The sequence below is a fragment of the Heteronotia binoei genome, chromosome 2 (assembly GCF_032191835.1).
Source record: "Heteronotia binoei isolate CCM8104 ecotype False Entrance Well chromosome 2, APGP_CSIRO_Hbin_v1, whole genome shotgun sequence".
Taxonomy (NCBI): Eukaryota; Metazoa; Chordata; class Lepidosauria; order Squamata; family Gekkonidae; genus Heteronotia; species Heteronotia binoei.
The window spans coordinates 44,024,968-44,046,171 of record NC_083224.1 but is presented as its reverse complement, the minus strand read 5'-3'; the positions used below and the strand labels follow the sequence as shown (position 1 = coordinate 44,046,171).

Sequence of the window (21,204 nt, the reverse complement as noted above, 5' to 3'; positions counted from 1 at the left end):
GGACTGGGTGGGGAGGGGGTGGCCGGCAGGCAAGGTGGAAGAGGCGTTCAGACCGTTCGCGTCCAGGAAGGACGAGCTATCGACACACAAGGGGTGCGTGCTTTGGGGCAGCCGGGTGGTGGTTCCCCCCCCCCTTGCGCAAACAGGTACTGGAAGACCTCCACGAGACCCACCCGGGCATCGTGAGGATGAAAGCCCTGGCCCGTAGTTATGTGTGGTGGCCGGGCATGGATGAGGAAATTGAGGGGTGGGTGAGGAGGTGCCAACCCTGCCAAGAATCCCGGCCCGATCCCCCGTCAGCCCCGGTCCACAGATGGGAGTCTAACAGGCGGCCATGGTCCCGCCTCCACTTAGATTTTGCCGGCCCATATCAGGGCCAGATCTTTTTTATACTTGTGGACGCCTACACAAAATGGTTGGAGGTGATTCCGGTAGCCTCAACCTCCACGGCGGCAGCCGTCCGAGCACTCAGGAGGGTCCTATGCACGCACGGGATCCCAGACACCCTGGTGACGGATAACGGAACGGCCTTCACCTCCCGGGAGTTCCGGGAGTTCACGGAGAGGTACCTCATACGACACATAAGGTCCGCACCATTCCATCCGGCAACCAACGGCCAGGCGGAGCGGATGGTGCGGACCACCAAGGAAGCACTGGGGAGAATAGTACAAGGGGATTGGGACCACCGCCTCTCAGCCTTCCTGTTCCACAACAGGATCACCCCAAACCCTATAACGGGATCCAGCCCCGCGGAACTGCTCATGGGGAGGAAACTGACAACCCGTCTAGACAGGCTGCACCCAGACCGGGCCCCCGAGGTCCGCGGGTCCCCAGAGGTCCGGGAGGCAGTGCGGGGGTTCTTTCCGGGTGACCCTGTATACGCGAAGAACTTCGCAAGCGGCCCCGATTGGGTCGCGGGGAGAGTCCTTAGGGTGACAGGTTCCAGGTCATACGAGGTGACCACCGAGGGGGGCCAGGTACTAAGACGGCACATAGATCAGCTGCGCCGCCGCACCCTACCCGAAGAAATGGAGGAGGCAGGGAATAGGGAACAGCTAGCAACAGAAGCGCCGGAGGGGGCCTCGCCAATACAGGAACTACCTACTTATGATGCCCCCAGAGACACCGAATCAGAGCCGGAGCCAGAAGCAGACCCCAGCTTCCCACAGCCAAGAGCAGCATCGCCCACACCAGAACCAGACCCAGCTCCAAGAGCGACCCCGAGGAGATCGACACGGGAACGGAGAGCACCAGCATACCTCCGGGACTATGTGGTCTGAACTAGGGGGGGAGGAGTGTAGAGTATCGGACTCTACACACGCGCCGCGCGTCCTCGGGCGACCAGGCACAGCGCGGGGAAAGTCACGGCCAATCAATGTCAAGCGCGGGAAGTTTAACTGGCCAGGATTGGGCTGGCCAGCAGGGGGGTTGTTCCGGGGTGTTTGTATATATTAGCGGACCCGGCCGCGTGTTCCCCAGTTCCGTAATGTACTAGCGAATAAAGCCTGAAGTCTTCACCACGTCTCGTCTCCCAGTACATTACAGAGGGAGAGGTGGAAAGAAAGCAATTTTAACTTTAAATGCATTCTCCAAGCTACCGGCTGGCTTGGCTTGGAGAAGAGATTTAAAGAGGTGGAGAGGAGCTTCATGAGCACAATATGTGTGAAAGAACCACACGTGACTCCCGAGCCACAATTTGGCCACCCATGTTAAAGGGATGTTTGTCTTAGTTCTACACTTCTTGTTTCAGAATAATAGCACAGGATATGTGATTTTGGCAGTTTCAATTAAATGTCCTTTAGACACCAGGAGAATATAACTTTTTGGTATTTCAAACAGTGAGCCAGCAGTTACAATACAACAGGGTAACTATCTGCTGAATCTCCTTGTCTCCCTTCTCCATTTCCCTTCTTTGCATGAAGTTCCCTTTCAAGTTCTATTACCAAATTTTTCTTTCCAACCCTTTCTTGAAGATTTCATCTCAGTCTTTGAGTTTGCTTTCAAAACTCTCTTCCCAAACACATCTTGGTATGCTTTCATATCTCCTCTCTGGGTCTTTCATCCTGTTATTCTTTTGTCTCTATAATTCTTTTATTTTTTCATAGAAACACATAAAAAATGAAGATTTTAAAAGACAGATAACAAAACAATACAAAACAATGCCGGCTCTGGGGTTTGCTGTCAGAATGAGGGAAGCTTTGTCAAAAGAGTGCCGTAGGTGGAAAATCAATTGAAGCACAGCATTTTAATAAAAATAAACCTGAAAATGAAAAAAAATAATAATTCATTGAGATATTAATATCCCTCTTTTCTCCTGAATGAGGACCTAAAGTAGCTGGTAGTATTGTTCCCCCTACCTTCCATTTTATCCTCACAACAATGACCTTGTGAGAGAAGTTAGGCTGAGAGAGACTGCCAAGCCAAAATTCACTCAATAAATTTCCATGACAGAGGGGAGATCTGAACCTGGGTCTTCCAGATTGTAGTTCCACTTCCCAACCACTACACCATGCTGGCTTCCACAGTCTGCTTGTAGCAGGAGAAACATTGAAGGAAGGAAGCACATGGAAGGAAGGAAGCACAGATGTTGAGAAGACCTGGTTTGGAGATACAGAAGGTGTTTCTCCTTCTTCAATAGCAATGTGGACTGTTGGAAACCCATTTCTAAAAGAGATGGGACCTGTGTCTTCAGCACTCTCATTGAACATGCCACTGGCCAAGGGCATATCATCTGCACCTTTACTGCAACTTTGCCTTCAACCCAGAGCATGTTACTATTTCCCTGTGACACAGTCTAACACATTTAGATGGAGAAACCATGGTTGGGACAAAGGAGGCATCTCCTTCCCATGCAAATCACATCCAGTCCTTAGTAGCATAAGGCCAAGACAAAAAAAAAAAGAGTTTCTGTCCTGTTTTTTAGGAAATGTCAAAATGAGAATTTCCAATATTCATGGCTAGATGTTGCAGTGTGCAACAACAAAGAGGAGTGGTAGAGCATCTGATTTGCATGCAGAAGGTCCCACGTTCAATCCCCAGCATCTCCAGTTAAAAATATGATGTCATAGGTGATGGGAAGGACTTCTGCCTAACAGCCTGGAGAGCTGCTACCAGTTTTAAATTCTTTAAGAGAAGAAAGGTAGATTCAGCTTCATGGGAGGATTGACCTTGGTGAGGAAGCCTGCTTGTCCTGAAGATATCTGTATGGCTACTGCCTGTAGGTAGCCAGTCATTCCAAAAGGCACATCCTAAGCTTTTGCAGTTATGCATGATTTATATGAGCTGGTTAGGGGAAAAAAAGGCTGACTCGGTTTTTCTGATGAATTCTTAACATCCTCTAAGTGATGACATTTGACTGGCCCAGGACTGGAAAAGCAATGTGCCTCTTAAATTTATGGTATTATTATGCCATTATGCCATTATACAGGCTTTCAAATAAAATACCTATGCACTTTTAAAAATGTACCTTTTATTTACAGGAAGCCAGATAATATATGTTCAGTTATGTAAATAATGTTGTAAGCAAGCACGAAAATGTTCAACGACTGCAAACATTTTGAGATTAAAAAATGTTATATTGCTTGGCCTGTTTTAAAAAACACTGGCTTGGTAGTTATTTTATTCGCCAGATATTTATATTGCTCATTGCCTCTTCTCCATCACAAATAAGCTAATATCCTTGTCACTTGGAATTGCTTTCCCTGAAAGCGGTGAATTATCAACTAAATATTGCTGTCATGTGTCTAACAATAATGACAAGTTGAAATTGATATTGATTGGCTCTTGGTGTATTCAGGCCTCATTTTGGGCAGGAGCTCACAGGAGCTGAGCTCTGGAACCTCTAAATTTTATTGTGCTTTTTCTTTCTTTGCCGCCCCTCCCAAATACTTACTTCTGGATTCCATTGTTCAAACCCCCTGTGATAATTTTGCTGAACTCTTAAGATTTGACCAGCTTTCTAATATTTTTCCCCACACAAAAAAATGGGAAAATAACCAAAACATATAAAGCAGACAGATGGAAATTTTCCTCATGCCACTGTGGCCACATAGGAAAAAGTAATTTTAAAAGTATGATGGGAGCAAGGTTTTATTATTGCAATTATAATTCGAGAAGCATTTTAAGGCGGATGCTGAGCTGATATAATTGAGTACAACTTCTGGTGATGTCAGGGGTGTGTGGCATATGTAAATGAGCTGTGCTAATGAGCTCTGGCACCTCTTTTTCTACAAGATGACCCCAGGCTGTATTTTCCCCACAACATCTTTTGGCTTCTTCTTTTCTCCCAAGCCATGCAACATTAGCTCCCCCTTCCCAAATTAAGCATCACAAAAAATGTTTACAGAGGAATACAGTCACACCAGGGACAGGATAGCTGAACAGAAAGAAAGAGTCCAGTTTCGGTTAGATAGAACCAGTGAGGTTGAGGTTAGCATAAGGGCCAGTTCACACATTACAATTTCCACATGTCTGCAGTTCTATTCACCTGATATGGTCTGCAGTTCTACTCACCTGATACTGCTTAATATGTCATGTTTAAAAGTTCATGCTTTGTTTCAGCTCTGTTGGAGGTTTCTGTTTGTTTTTAGATTTCTATAGCACAAAGCCTATTGCATTGTTCATTGGATATCCCATCCTGTTGATTATACTTGACTTATACTACGCAATCTGAGTCTAAGAAAGAAAAGCAGACTGTAAACAACCAAATAGTAATAATGTCATTTCCCTGATTTGAAATGACTTCCTTCAGCAGGGGCTGTGGCTCAGTGGAAGTGCCTGGCATGCAGAAGGCGCCAGGTTCAATCCCCAGTACCTCCAGCAATCAGACATCATAAGCTATATGCAGTAGTATGGACCACAGTCCCAATCATTTACTCAAGTAAGTTTATGGACCATTTTGTACAGTGCAAACCTATCACCTACACAGAAAAGCCTTCTTGAATAGTTTAGTTTTGCATCATTTGCAAAAGGCCAGGAGAGTAGGAGCTTCCCTGACCGCTTTGGGCAGGCCATTCCACAGGGCAGGAGCCACAACAGAGGAAAGCACATGTACAGGCAGTTGTTGATTTTGCCCATTTGCAGGTTGGCACCCACAGAAGCCCTACTGACATGCACAAAATCATCCTGGCAGAGCAAAGTGAGAGAGACACTCCCACAACTAGGAGTTAGGGTTGCCAGGTTCCCCTAGCCACCAGTGGGGGATGGGGAGGTAGGGTTGCTGGATCCACCTTGAGAAACTCCTGGGGATTTGGGGATGGAGTCTGGGGAGGACAGGGACCTCACTGGAGTAGTATGTGATAGAGTCCACCCTCCAAAGCATCCATTTTTCTCCAGGGGAATTTGTCTTTGTAGTCTGGAGATGAACCATAATTCCAGGGGATCCCCAGGTCCCACCTGGAGGCTGGCATCCCTAAGAAGGGGTCAAAGCCATGAAGGGCTTTGTATGTGATAGCCAATAGCTTAAACTAAGCCCAGTACAAAATGAGAAGCCTGGTCCCCCTTGATTTTCAAATTATTTTTTATTTAAATGATTGTGGTGGTGCTTTTTGCCCAGAAGTGGGCCAAAGCTGATTCTCAGTAATGTGTTTACATACACATGACAATTGAAGCCATACAAACAATGCAACAATTTCAGTGGAGAAGCAACAGTTCAGAATCTGCATTCATATTCTGTACAAGGCAGCGGTCAAATCTACTACAGTTTCTTCTGGAGGCTTTTGGAATCATGGCATGTTCTTACACACTCTTTTGAATGCAAATAGATAGTAATAGAATTACTTCTACATGTGATCTGTTGCAGAACATCAGAGTTACAGCTAAGAATGCACTGGAAATAGGGCTGGATTAACAGTTAGGCCAAGTAGGCACTGGCCTATGGGCCCCATGCCTTTAGGGGTCCCGGGTTGGCTTTCCCCTCCAGTTTCCCCCCTGCCTGCAGCCCTCCCAGCCTTCATGAGCAGCCAGCAACTGAGCTGCTCTTTGCCCGTCTTGCCTGGTGTGGCTACTGTTGGCGTCACCAAGATTGCCTCTCTCCCATAGCTTTGTCAAAGGGGCTTTTGAGAAGGTGCCTGCAGGCTGCAGCAGGGGCCACAGGCAGCGGGTCAGCTGCTCCAACTCTGAGATAATTTGTGAGGAGGCCCCCGAGATTTTGACTGCCTAAGGGCCTCCACAAGGTTTTATCCGGCACTGACTGGAAAAGAGCATCTTTCCAACAACCTTCCTGTGAGAGTGCTCAGAAAGAAGACAGGATCAGAAGGAATGGAGCTCATACAAGTACAAGGAGCTCATCTGGGTACAAAGGTCTTCAGCTCAGGACAAGCTCCTGGTTTCTGATGTAACACTGTATTTTTATTGATGTTTGAATGATACAGGATTTCCATTATCTATTTTATCCTGTCTTAACTACTTTGAGCAGCTCAGGGGGGCTCTTGTGTCGAAAGGAAGGGTAAAAATGTTTCCATCAATAAACAGCAGATATACAAGCAGTGATCCCCAACACAACAGCCATCAATGTATTGCTTGGCCCCCACTTGCTTCTTCTTATTTATTTATTTATTTAATTCAATTTATATCCCGCCCTACCCCACCAAGGCGGGCTCAGGGCGGCTTACAACATAAAACCAACAAAATCAATTTAAATATATTAAAAATACATTAGTAATTATAATTATACAATAAAATACTTAAAATACATATAAAATACATAAAACACATAAAGCTCGTAGAGCTCACATCAATATATACTATGCTGCCATTCTTCAAATCAGTTCTTCAGTATTCCAATATTAGATAGTCTGATGTTCGAGATTAGATGTTCAGGCATTCCGATAGCAATTTACTTGTATGCCAACCGGAAGAGGGCTGTTTTGCAGGCCCTGCGGAACTGTTCTCCAAAATACCTCCCCAAACAAAGGCTATCCTTCACCTAATGGGAACAGAAGGTTCTTCAGAAGACTACAGAAAACATCACTGTAATAAAGGGGTGTCTGCTGGGAGCACCCTTACAGAAATAAACTACCCCTATCATAGGTGGATGCTTGGCATCTCCCCAAAATTTGTAACTGCCCCTCCGCTGATAGTCATTTTTTTATTGGACTTGCTTCTCATAGCAGCCATTTTGTGGCGGTACCCAGTGTATGTTTAAATGCTTCTAACTTACGGCAACCCCATGGATTAATGACCTCCAAAACGTCCTATCATTAACAGCCTTGCTCAGGTCTTGTAAACTAAGGGCCATGGAGGCTTTCTTGATTGAGTCAATTCATCTCATGTTGGACCTTCCTCTTTTCCTGCTGCCTTCAGTGTTCCCTAGTATTTCAAGAAGGCTGAGGATCCATGGTATAAAATATTGCTTTGCCGGTTACAAACTGTAGATTTTTGATTTCATTTGTGGAGAAATCCATTGTCACCTGGGAGGCTGGCAACAAGGAAGGCCTCCACTGTGCGGTTTAACCATTTCCCCCTCTGAGCTAAGAACAAACAGGAAGGGGGAGGAAATTAGCTCATGGCCTTCCAGATACATCTGTTAAGAAATGCCAATAGATCTAGCAGGAGAGACAACAAGGGATGGGCCAGTTCACACCCCTCCCCTTCTGCCAGCTGGCAACACAGATTTGGATGACTAAGAATAACAGAGAGGATTTCCAGAGTCTACAGGGAAAGCTCTGACTCCACAGGGATTTGATGAAACATCCTTGCAACAAGAAATGGGACTCTTTCCTTGGAATGCTGCATTGAGAACTCTGAGCTCTAGTCCCTAAGCAGGCAGTCATTGACCATTTGGTCAGCTTGGGAGAGCAAGAGCAAGCTTTGAGGTAATGGCAACTCTGTAGAGAACTAGAACAGCTAAGCTAAAGAGCCTGTCCTGTAGTTTAACAGCTGATAGGGCATGAGTAGAGAAAGGGACAGAGGATGTGCATCTTCCCTTTTCTTTTGTATCCCTTGCTCAGGGATTTCTTTTATATTTCTTTTGTATCCCTTGCTCAGATTTGGCACTGTGCTAAAATATGCTTGTAAACATCTTTTTAATGAATATACCATTGGTTTCTCTCCCACATGCAGGTCATTCCCTTGACATGTTGCTAAAACAGCCATAGACAGGCTCAAAGCACCTCAAAATGCTTCATATGGAAACAAACTCAGAACAGAATTGCCAGCTGATCAGAAAAACACCATCTTGGGAAGCTCTTGAGCTTTTAGCAGCAGCTCGGAATTAAGCAAATGAAGCCCTGACCTGGATAGCCCAGGCAAACCCAGTTTTGTCAGATCTCAGAAGCTAAGCAGGGTCAACTCTGGCAAGTACTTGGATGGGAGACCGCCTTGAAATACCAGAGCCAGAGGTAGGGGCAGGCTTTATTCAGCCACCTCTCTGAATATCCTCATATCTCCAGTAGGGGTCAGTCACCAGAGGTTGCCATGACTTCCATGTATGCACACACACACCTTTAAGCAGCAGCTGGACAAACACAGGGATGCTGTAGGCTGATCCCGCATTGAGTTGGGCTAGATGGCCTGTATGACCCTTTCCAACTCTTTGATGTTATGATTCCATGAAATACAAAACTACCAAGAGAAGAAGAAAGAAGTGAGCAAATAAAGCTTCTTCCTATATGGAGAAGCCCCAGCGTGTATTTATTACCTGTCAGTTTTATCAGCTCAAGTAGTTAGAATCACAAGAATTGGGGACCAATTTAAAAAACAACTGCCAAACCTACTTCAGCAGAAAAAAGAGAGGAGGAAGTTCAAGATCTCCTGCAGTAGAAATAATCCTTGTCTTAAGGCTCTTACACAGAATGTGCAATCACAACAACATACTTTTTTTTAAAAAAAAAAAACCCCAAACCCTTCTGGAATAGTTCTGCCACACCCTAGTTCTGCCATCTCTACAATCCTCCCAATCACTTCTTTTAAGCCGACTCTCAAAAAGAAGATTAGGAATTCTATTAATAAGACCATAAAAAGAACTTGGTTGGATCACGCCAAGGCCCATCTAGTCCAGCATTTTGTTTCCCACAACAGTCAAGCAGAAGCATATGGGAAGCAGGACAGTAGTTCTGGGTCCCCAGCATTTTATATTCAGAGGTACGTGTGATGTCACTGAACATGAAAGTTCCACTTACAGCTTCAAGCCCATGATAGATTCCTCCTCCATGAATGTACTTTATAGCTTGGATACACTGGAGCATTTCCCTGGATGGAAAGATTTCTGTCCATGGAATATGGCTTCTAGCCTCCCTCTCCAACTTAAGCAAAAAAAAAAAAAATGCCCCCCAATGCTCCTACTGGGGGACAGGAGACCTGAATGAGCAACTTTTTGGGGAGGGGAGAGGCATTGTGGGCTGCAGTGGGATGAGAGAAAGTCATGCTCCACAAGGAGAAATCCTCCCTGCACAACCATTCCAGTAGATCCATGTGGTAAGAAATCCCATTAATCCATAAATGAATGATTGGCTATTGGAAGCTGTACTTTTAAAAGTCCTAACAGCAGGGCTATTTTTGTAGGAAAAGCCCAGCAGGAACTCATTTGCATATTAGACTACACCCCCTGATGTCACCATTGTTTCACATTGGGCTTTTTGTAGAAAAGGCCCAGTAGGAACTCATTTGTATATTAGGCCACACCCCCTGACAACAAGGCAACTGGAACTGCGTTCCTGCTCAAAAAAGCCCTGCCTAACGGAGCATTGTTTTTAGCATCTGATTATGAAATATCATGCTTTAAATTACACTTTAGCCAATCCTGATCATGTGGGCAAAAAAGAACAGTCAAAAGACACAACCTAACCAAAGGTGAGCACTTTTTAATACTATTGATTTTAAGCGCATGTTTAAATAAATTTCTTCCAACAAAATCAATGGAGTCTGAAACTGCTCAAGTTTCGCTGGACCATGGCCAAAGCAAACTAAGGAAGGCTGGTGGTTTAAAGAATGTGTCTCAGGGCTCTGTCTTTCAAAGGCTGAAGTGCAAGGGGTTTGAATTCCTTCTCTCTTCATTTGACTCAGAGCTGGACAGAATGCCCAAGAGCCCAGCCAGACCTGGCTTAGAAGCGCCCGTTTCGTGCACCAGCCCTGCTCGCTTCAAGGTTCCCTCCTCATCCTCCTTTACTCTCGCAAGGATATAACCCGTCCCCCCCCCCGCCCCGGGAGCTCCTCACCCATCTGCCACAAGATGAGCGCCTGGCCAAGGGCTGGGTTTTGCTCGAATTTGGTGACTCCTCCGTGGACTGAAGCGAACCACCTTGCTTCCTCCCGGCGCAGAAAGGCTCCACGGAGAAGCTGGGCTGAGCACCCGCCCCCGCCGCCCCGGGGGATTCCAGAGGAGAGCGCCCCCTCCCGGTCGTTCTCTTCCCTCGAGGTTCCCCGACGGCGCTTTCTTGCTTGTCCGGAGCAGAGAGGGGAGCTGGCGAGGGAAATGGGCTGGCGGAGGGCGCGCTGCTGAGGTCCGGGGATGGAGGAGTCCCGCTTGAACCCCTGACCAGGGCAGCGGCAGGATGATGGGTCAGGGACCGGGCATGGCGCTGGTGCTGCTCCTGGCACTGGGTAAGTGTGCGAGCAGGGGCAACCCTCCGGGGGAGGAGCCTTCTGGTGGGGGATGCTCCAGGAGGGTCAGGCTGATGCCCCCCCTCGAGTTTCATCCCGGGGGGGGGGGTGGAAAGTCTGCGTCAGCAGCAAAGTTTCTAGGGAGCAAGGGGCTAATTCCCCATGGCAGATTTTAACCTTCTCCATAAGGGTCTTCTCTATAATATGTCATAGTAGTCTGTCTTCTTTCTGCTTTGATGGGAAGGGAGGGATATTGCCATATGTGAGGTTGTCAACTTCTTTCCTGGCAGGAGTACTGAGTCAGTAACAGCTATCAACAGTCTCAACTTTATTGAGTTTTCTCTCCTACCCCCAGTATGGACATTTAATGACAGGGAAAACTTCTCCCACTAATTTTTTCATCTCCAGCATCTCTGTTAAAGACCTCGGAGCTCTTGGAGGTGGAGGATGTGAGCAAGTTGAGCCAAATGCTTATTCAAGTCACTCGGAGTGGCTCCCCAAGAATATGTTTCTATGAATACTTCATATGGGGGGCTAAATAGGTGAGGGGCTCTTTGCAAACTTGGGCAATGAGTTATTGAGCTGAATTCAGCCTTCCACATTTCACACATGTTAAATCATGCAGTTTCAATCCACTTCAGTGATCGTTTGGTAGTGGATTTTGCCAGTTCACACAGTAAAATTCAGTTGCAAAGTGCATTGAAAGTGGATTAAAAGTGCATTATTTAGTGTATGTGAAAACACTCCACATTTTTATCCTGCTCTTCCTCTCTGGAGCTGGAGGTGGTGCACATCTCCCCCCACATTTTATCTTCACAACAACCTTGCGAGGCAGCTTTGGCTCAGAAACTTGATTTGCCTCCCAGTGAGCTTGATGGCTGAGTGAGGAACAGATCTGTAATGTTTCTTATGTTGCACTGGTTCTTTCATAAATACACACAGCCCTCAAGCAAATGCGGAACCAACTTCAGCCTTGCGTGACCCCCTAGGAAATCTGGCTCTCAATCTGGCGATGAAGCTGCTCAGAGGAGATTTACATCAGCGAGTTATATGAATCCTATTTCCATTTACAGCGTCTCTGCTCAAGTCTCTGGCTGCAGAAACTCAATGTGAAAACATTTACCAAGGCTTCTCTGACTGCATCTTAAGACTGGGGGAAAACATGGCCAGCTTTGAAGATGAAAGGACCCAGGCCCAGGAGCTGCGCACTGTCTGTGGGTGAGTGGTATGTGCTCATAACCAATACTCTCTCTACGTTGTGGAGTCTTGTGAGCAAAAATTCTACTTTGTGAGTTACTGGCATTAGAGTGCGTAAGCGATTTGGCTGCTGCATAAATTAATTTGCTCTGGGGCCATTTTGCCTGAGCTAAGACAAAAATGTGTGAGTTGGAGGCTATACAACTGTGAGCTAGCTCACACTAACTCAGCTTAGAGGGAACACTGCTCAAAACTGCCATCATGCTCATCTGCCATTTGTTCATGCTAGAACAGGAGAAGAAACATATATGCTCCTAAAACGTCTGATGTGAAATCTTTTCTTATTCCTCTTCTAATATTTGATGTTTGTGACATCCCATGATGGTTGATTTCAATATTTGATGGTATTTGGTTGCTGACTTACAAGACTTATTTTGTGTACAGTAGTATTTGGATGGATGGCATGAAATAATATTTGGCTTTACATGACAAGTGAGATACAAGCCAGGGTGGCTTTAGATCAAAAGACACCCTAGCCTAGGGATGTTATCAGCATCCTAACCACCCTCCACTTCTGCACTTTATTTTTAAAAATCATTTTTTAAAAATGATTTTTAAAAATCCGCAGCCTATTTCATGACTTCAGTGTATGATTTATCCTTGTCAGATAAAACAATAAATTTCCACAATATATACTGGGGGAGGGACTGCTGCAGAGAATCTCACACAGTAGATCTCCCAGGATTCAATCCTGGCATCTCCAGTTAAAAAGATCAGGTAGTTGAGTAATGGGAACACACATGAGCTTGCCTTATACACTGAATCAGACCATTCGCCCATCAGTGTTCAGTATTGTCTACTCAGACTGGCAGCGCCTCTCCGGGCCTTAGGCAGAAGTCTTCTACATCACCTGCTACCTGATCCTTATAACTGGAAATGCCTGGATTGAACCTGGGACCTTTTGCATGCCAGGCTGATGTTCTACCGCTGAGCCACATGTGAAAAGAGTTCTGCCTGGAAAGTTGCTGCCAAACAGAATAGACAGTACCAACTTTGATAGATTAATAGTCTGACTCAGTAGAATGCAACTTCATGTGATCAGATCTGTATTTCTTCATGCCTTGTGTAAGCAAGAAGACATTGCTTTCTTCTAATCTCATGGCTGCATTTTAATTATAACAAACAACCATACCACCATCAAGAAATTGGACTGGGCACCAGTACTGGCTGGGCCAGTTTTAAATGGTATTGCCTGCTTTACCAGGAATGGAAAGGTCAGTTTGCTCAGCTTATACTACTGGTTTCAGCCGACCCTGCTTATAACAGTGTTTAATAGCGAATAGTGTTTCATCCATAGCACACAGCAATGTTTCGTATTTGATAGTGTTTGACAATCTATGAGGTTTCATATTCACTGCCTTCCAAAACATCCCGAGAGGCCAACAGATTTACAGCACACAGACTCTGATTTCTGAGGTAAATCTTCAAATTTGAAACAGAGGCCTTCCTTGTGTATTGATGCTTAAGCTGTGGTGAGAGTCTCCTATAGAAAATTACCTCAACTCATCTTCATAGCAATCTTATGAGGTAGGTTAGGTTGCCAGAAAATGGATGGCTAAAGTTCCCCATAATGAGCATCACAATGAGTGAGGGTTTAAATCTATATCTCCCTGAGCCAAGCTCAGCACACTAATAATTATAACTATAATCACTACGGCTCTGTTTGTGGGATTGTAGTATTGTACCTGGGAGTCTAGTTTCTTCACCACCTTCATCCTGCATTCTCTGGATGGGTTTCAGCCTTTCTCTTAGTCCTTTGCCTTTAAAGCATGAACTGGCGCTGCCAAACTTAGAATTGCAGGGAGAATGCTACAAGATCTCCAATATACGAAGTACATAGCATATCTTAATTAATGACACTATTAAACAGGGCTTTTTTTGCAGCAGGAACTCCTTTGTATATTAGGCTACACACCCCTGAATCCTCATGGAGCTTACATTAGGCCCTGTAAGCTCTTGGAGGATTGGCTACATGAGGGGTGTGTGGCCTAATATGCAAAGGAATTCCTGCTACAAAAAAAAAAAGCCCTGTTACTAATAACATGAATTGATCAGAGAGCTGGTAAGCTTAAAGCCATCCAATTTGACACAAGTGCAGACAACTTCAGCTCTGGGAAGGATTCATTCATCTGAAGGATGTGAGGTTCAGGTGATGCAGCCATTTGTTTATTAGTAATCTAATCAGAAATGATAAAGGAGCTGAGCATCTATGGCTCTTGAAGTCCAGCCTGGAGCATGTCTGAGCAGAGGGGGCCTGATTAAAAGTGAATGGGGTGGGGGGGAGAGAGAAATGAAGAATTTGCTAAGAGTAAATGGTTGTCATTGAAAGTTTGATAAATGAATATGTGGGAGTGAGAAAGGACAAGGGGGGAATTAGGAAATGCAGAAAGCAATCAAGGGAATGCTGGAGCTCTGGGGATGAATAAACCAGCAAGAGCCCCAAGAGAAGAAATGAGAAGATTAGAAAAGCAGGGATGACTCTATTAATAAAGAGCGGGAACTGGCAAAGTGACAAGCCAGGTAAGGGCGGTACAAGTAATTTTCTAAGATCAGGGTTAGGGGGTTAATGAAGGAGACAATGAGAATAGATCTCAGAGGAGGAATGGCAAAGGGAAGATGACCTGAAGGGGGGAGAGAAAGTGATCAGATATTTTTTCACAGGGCAGCCATGTTGGTCCACAGTGCAAGAACCAGGTTTGAGTCCAGTTGTACCTTATAGGTATTTGGGGGGGGGGGGGGGGAAGGGTATAAGTTTTGAGAGTCAAAACTTGCTTTGGCTCAATCAATCAATATATATGATCAGCTGGATTTGAGTCCAAAGGACTTAAATCTAGCTGATCAGATATATTGATCGATTGGGTCTAATCACATTACAAAGTCCTCATATCCCCATATGCCCCTCATTTCCCTATAGGGGCCAATAGCATCTCCCTGGGGCTATTTCAGATCAGGAAAACAACAGAAGGGATAAAAGTTCCAAGCCCCCCTCTCCCCACACACTGTGGTCCCAATCCTGTTCATGACCCTGCACACCTGGGAATTAAGTTCTGAGCATGGAATCCCCAGAGCATGTCTGTACATGGGATCAGCATGGACTGAGGTGGGGGGAGGGGACTACAAGGATTTGCACTATGCCAAACTGGGGAAAAATGTTTATCAAGGAAGGTGGTGAGAAGACTCTGGGCTTATTTGAGGACTTGAGTGAAATGTCCCCAATACAATCCACTGCTTTTCAAATTGCTTATCCTTCCTCTTTATTCTTTGTTCTCATATCTATCTGGCCATTTATGTAAGAGAACTGAGTCTCTGCATGTAGGCCTTACAATATTTCGGAAAGATAAAATGTCAGTTGCAAGTAACAGGATAATCCCTCCTCCTTTTCATGAACAGGGAAAAAAAATGAAGAGAGAACTCAGGAATATGGAAGTCAGTTTGGAAATGGGGGAAAAAAGATTATATGAAACAGAACAATTCCTGCATAGCAGTTTAAACTCAACAATTCAGGTTGCAAACACTGCTTTTCCTGGGGGATCATTGCAACCCCCAATTCCAAAAGTGGTGCTAAACCTCAAAACCAAAAAATGTCTATAGATATGAATTATGAGAACATTTTTTCTCACTGCTTGCTCCACCTTTCAATAAAATGGAGATAATAGTTGGTTCATCTATTTAAATAATAATAATAAATTTTTATTTATACCCCGCCCTCCCCACTGAGGCAGGCTCAGGGCGGCTTACAAGACATGATATAAAATATCATGATATAACAATAAAACAGTATACATCAATACAAGTAATATAAATAAATACAATATAAGTTAACATTAAAATAATTAATCTAAAAGCAGTATAGTGGTGCTACTGTCTCAATTATACAGAATGGCTTGATGTTAATCACTGGGTTCTGTCTTAAAAGGCCAGTTGGAAGAGGGCGGTTTTGCAAGCCCCATGGAACTGATTAAGATCCCGCAGGGCCTGCACCTCTTCCAGTAGCTGATTCCACCATTGGGGTGCTTTTATAGAGGCCTGCTCCCTGATTGTTTTAAGCTTGGCCTCCTTAGGCCCAGGGATTTCCAGAAGGTTTTGTGAGCTGGAACGCAGTGCTCGCTGGGGTACATATGGAGAGAGGCGATCCTTAAGGTAGGCAGGTCCTCGACCATGTAGGGCTTTAAAGGTAATAACCAGCACCTTGTAACAAACTTGGTATACAATTGGCAGCCAATGAAGTTCCTGCAGCCTAGGCCGCACATGTTCCCACCGAAGTAGTCCCACTAGCAGCCTGGCTGCTGCATTCTGCACTAGCTGCAGTTTCCGAGTTTGGTACAGGGGCAGCCCCATGTAGAGGGCATTACAGTAGTCTAACCTTGAGGTGACTGTCGCATGGATCACTATTGCCAGGTTGCCGCGCTCCAGGAAGGGGGCCAACTGTCTCACCCGCCTAAGATGGAAAAAGGCGGATTTGGCTGTGGCTGCTATCTGGGCCTCCATTGTCAAGGAAGACTCCAGTAGGACTCCCAAGCTCTTGACCTCTGGTACCAATGGCGCCCCATCAAAAGCTGGAAGGGAGATCTCTCTTTCTGGACGGCCTGACCTAGACAAAGGATTTCTGTCTTCACTGGGTACAATTTCAGCCCGCTCAGCTTAATCCAATCAGCCACGGCTTGTAGCGCCTGGTCCAGATTTACCGGGACATCACCAGCTCGGCTGCCCATCAATAGATAGAGCTGGGTGTCATCAGCGTACTGGTGACAACCCAGCCCATATCTCTGGGCAATCTGGGCAAGGGGGCGCATATAGATGTTAAATAACATCAGAGAGAGAACTGCCCCCTGGGGCACCCCACAGTTAAGTAGGTGCCTCTGGGACAGCTCTCCTCCAATTGCCACCCTTTGTCCCTGACCTTCAAGGAAAGAGGAGAGCCATTGTATGGCTAACCCCTGAATCCCTGCGTCGGCGAGGCGGCGGGTCAGCAGCTGGTGATCGACCATATCGAACGCTGCTGAAAGGTCTAGCAACAGCAATACCACCACACCACCTCGATCCAGATGTCCCCGGAGATCATCCATGAGAGCGACTAACACTGTCTCCGTCCCGTGGGCCGGGCAAAAGCCAGACTGAAAAGGATCTAAGGTGGAAGCGTCATCCAGAAAACTCTGCAGCTGCAATGCCACAGCCCTCTCTATAACTTTGCCCAAAAAGGGCAAGTTTGAGACCGGCTGGTAATGCGCCAATTCGGCCAGGTCTGATGTAGCCTTTTTCAAGAGAGGGTGGACCACTGCCTCTTTCAGAGGGGTTGGAAAAAGGCCCTCCGAAAGAGATCTAGTTATGATGTCCCGTACAGGACATCTTAGCTCCTCCTGGCAAGCTTTAATTAGCCAGGAGGGGCATGGGTCCAGATTACAAGTTGTCAGGTGTGCAGCAAAGAGGATTCTGTCAACTTCCTCCAAGCTGAGAGGGTCGAAATGATCCATGGGAACAGTGCTAATTTTTATTTTAAAAGAATTTGTTGGGGTAAATAGAAACTCCAATAACAATTATCCATAGTGCTTTCATTTTCAAGCCAAGTCTATTGGGGGCCTCATGGGCCCCATTTACCATTTCGATGAAACTAAAAACAAAATAGAAAGGTGGTGGGGAGGGGAGAGAAAGTTCATTGAGGAAAAAGCTTAACAGGAGTTTGGTGCCTATAGAAAGCTTTAAATGGGTAAACTCATTTCTTCGGTCAGACACCCCCCCCACCCGATTACTTGGAAGTGTTATCTGTGATACACAATGAGGCACTTAAAGGAAATGAGCTCCTTTGAAAGAACATAACTCTGTATCACACTGGGGTAGGCAAACCTTGGCATGTGTGCTGACAGATATGGTTGCCAGCCTTTAGGTAGGGCCTGGAGAGCTCTTGTTTTTACAACTGATCTCCAGCTGGCAGAGATCAGCTCACCTGGAGAAAATGGCAGCTTTGAAGGGTGGACTTTATGGCATTGTACCATGCTGAGGCCCCTCCCCTCCCCAAACTCCTCCCTCTCCCACATCAACCCCTGAAGTCTACAGGTATTTTCCAACACAGACCTGGCAACCCTAGTGGCACATCAGGTGAGAAATTAACGAGCAGTAGGCTTGGAAGAGATAAAGGGAAGTACTTATTTTCACACACAGAGTAATTAACATGTGGAATTCACTACTGCAGGAAGTGGTGGTGGCTACAAGCATATATAGCTTCAAGGAGGAGAACATTATTTCTGGGGCAGTGAGGCTCTGCATTCTTGCTGCTTGGGGGGGCAACAATGGGAGCATTTGGAGTTCTGGCACTGCTGGTGAACCTCCTGATGGTAGCTGGGTTTGGCCACTGTGTGACGCAGAGTGTAGGACTGGATGGGCCATTGGTCTGATCCAGCATGGCTGCTCTTATGTTCTTATGAGTCTGATTTACTGGTGGAAAATTCTCTCAGAGCCCAACGCCAAGAAGACAGTGTGATCATGGTCACTCTCACAGAACAGATGGGACAGTGCAGAAAGTGAAGCATGCTGGGAATTGGAGTTACCTAGCTGAAAAGGGCAGGGGGGAATGCTGCTGAAAGAAGACTCTCTTCCCCTTTCTTGCTTGAAATATGAATCTTTAAGCATTCCCTGAATGATTTCCTCACCCCTCCAATTTGCTTCCCCTTCCTCAATTAAGCTGCTTCAAGTCTCTAACAACCCCAAATGAGTTCACTTTGTCTGTCACTGGCCCTTCTCATTATTTTCTCTCAATGTTTATTCTGCCACAGTAGTTCTATTTAATGAGCTCTTTACAACTGGCATTTGGATAAATATCCTGAGATCAAAATTGTTGTTTTGATGCTTGCATAGGAGGGAAGAAGGACTTCCTGACAACCGGGGGCACTGGTGGTTGAAAGCTTTGCTTATGAGTGATATTGAGGATCATCATCAGACTTTTTCACAAAGAAGATAATTTTGGCAAGTGTACATAAAGTCACAAAACATTGTACCAGGGAATACAGTTGAGGCCTGGGAAAGCCAGTGCGGCCTTTAGTGGTTAGAATGTCACTCCAGGATGTGTGAGTTTCTTTGGCAGGTGCACTGGGGTGGGGTGGGGAATGGATTAGAAGGAAATTTGCCAGAAAGCCCCTAAATGCTGCAGTCAGTTGCAGTAGATGGAAGGTTGTCTTGCCCCCAAAGGGGAGGGGGGACCAGCCATTCAATGTGACCTGGATAGCCCAGACAAGCCTTATTTTGTTAGCTCTTGAAAGCTAAGCAGGGCCAGCTGTGGTTAGTACTTGGATGGGAGACTGTCCTTGAAATACCCAGTCAAGAGGACAGAGGCAGGCTTTCAGCCACCTCTCTGAATATCCTCCAGGCCGCCAGTAGGGTCAGTCACCAGAGGCTGACATGACTTCCAGGTGCAGATACACGCCCAACTACTCCTAAAATACACAAAAATACCATAATAAAAAAAAGCCACTCAGCTGAGTTTATGGGGGTACTGCTCCAGCATCCAATAATCTTTCAGAGGGGGGATGCAATGTTGGAGGGAATCACAGTGGGTTAGTACAGATCAGGGGTGTGCAAAAAAACCCCACCCTGATATTTTTCCAATTGGACCAAAATACATCAGTATTCCTGAATCCCAATACCGCTATTGTATTGGGATTAGGGTAAATATTTGGGAAACAGAGAAGAAATTCACAATTTAGTAGCACGTTAAGATTCTATGATGAATCTCTGCAAGCTGTAAGCATTGCCAACTAACATATAAACTAATAGTGCAATTTCTGCATTAAGTTGGGGGTTACTAAGGCCACGCTGCAGCTCTGGACAAGTTATAATGTACACTGAGAATTTCACATGTGTCCTGGGATTTCCTGTCTTCTACACTAAGCACTGCCTGATGCTCCTTTGGACAACTGTCCTAACATCCCTGTCTTAAGCCATGTTGATCTGCTTGAAAGAAAAGGAAAGTCCTGGTTCGAATGTCATCTTACCATGAACTCACTAGGTGGCTTTAGGTAAACTACACTCTCAGCCCTATCTTCCAAGGCTGTTCAAATACTGGTCTACCTTACAAGGTTGTTTTAAGTATTACCGTGATGGTATTTATACAGCTTTTTCAATATGGAAACCACTTCATATATATTAAAAAGCTTATGTCCTGAATAAAACTTTGTTGGTCTTAAAGGTGCCCTTGACTCCTACTTTGCTAAATTAAAATGTTGACAGTGGGGATGACAACACAAGTCTCTTGCATGGGTTGCTCAGGAGGTCCACAACTTACTTCTTTTGCATAGATGCAGATTCTGCACAGGAAGGTCTATGTTAATTTCAAGTCCTTGAAGAACATTAGTTATATTGCAGAAATCCTCTATAACAGGGGTAGTCAAACTGTGGCTCTTTCACACATATTGTGCAGCTCTTGAAACCCCCACCATCCCATTGGCCAGCTTGGAGAAGGCATTTGACTCTTTAAATCACTTCTCCAAGACAAGCAGCTGGTGGCTTGGAAAATGCATTTACTATTAAAATTGCTTTCTTTCCACCTCTCCATCTATTTCCCTTCCTTCCCTTCCCCTCTCCTGTGGCTCTGAAACATCTGATGTTCATGTCTTGTGGCTCTTGAACATCTAATGTTTATTCTATGCGGCTCTTATATCAAGCAAGTTTTGCCACCCCTGTTCTTTAAATTACTTGTAGACTTCAATAGCTCATCTTTTTAGAGTGGGTGCTCCAGAAAAGGGAGGAGCAGACCCTAATCTGGTAATAATCCCACAGTTTCATCAGGACACACACACTTTGCTTTAAAAACAAGTTGCGGCTTCCCTGCTTCATTGCACAGGAAGGCACTAACAGTCTCCTTTTTATTCTTTTGCGGCAGATATTGGGATGAGTTTCACGCCTGCGCTATGACGGCCCTGTGGGAGTGCCAGCAGGAGGCTGCAACTGTCTGGGAGAGGCTGAAAAAAGAGTCCAAGAAAATTCAATTCCAAGGCAGCCTCTTTGACCTCTGCGCCTCGCAGAATTCCAGCACCACGCGGATTCCTCATATATTGCTGTTAAGCATCACTTCAGTGGTCACTTGGCTGAATTTATAAAGGGGGGAGTGCTGAAATTCCAACATCTGTACAATTATATGCCCTCTACCCATGTGTTTGATTAAATATTGTTAGGTTATTTTCTTTTTGTGTTACCGATTTTCTGTGTCTGTGGAAAAATCTGTAGCATTTTCTAATCTTTAGTCCCACCCACCCAATTGTATCATCTACAATATATTTAGCAATGACTCCAATTTGAGCTTGCCTAAGTGAGATTGCACATTGATTGTAGATTTAAGAAACCTGAAACATTAATTCTGGGACAAAGATAGGAGCTCAAATTCCTGCTCTATGCAGCTTTACCTGCTTATTTGGATATGTT

At 45.3% G+C, this 21,204-nt stretch overlaps 1 protein-coding gene across 1 annotated transcript; it reads left to right on the top strand.

The window, feature by feature from the left end:
• Positions 1-10,493: 10,493 nt before the first annotated feature.
• On the top strand, positions 10,494-20,961 carry LOC132567563 (neuritin-like). The gene is made up of 3 exons (XM_060233243.1): positions 10,494-10,539; positions 11,613-11,757; positions 20,666-20,961. Exons 1-3 carry the CDS (start codon positions 10,494-10,496, stop codon positions 20,880-20,882), a joined length of 408 nt encoding a protein of 135 aa, XP_060089226.1. The 3' UTR covers positions 20,883-20,961.
• Positions 20,962-21,204: the final 243 nt, after the last annotated feature.

Excerpts from the sequence above, each read along its gene's own strand:
- LOC132567563 (XM_060233243.1), top strand. The coding sequence starts at position 10,494 with ATGGGTCAGGGACCGGGCATGGCGCTGGTGCTGCTCCTGGCACTGG. Across the intron at positions 10,540-11,612 it reads GGTGCTGCTCCTGGCACTGG|CGTCTCTGCTCAAGTCTCTG; the intron begins GTAAGTGTGCGA and ends TTCCATTTACAG. Across the intron at positions 11,758-20,665 it reads GAGCTGCGCACTGTCTGTGG|ATATTGGGATGAGTTTCACG; the intron begins GTGAGTGGTATG and ends CTTTTGCGGCAG.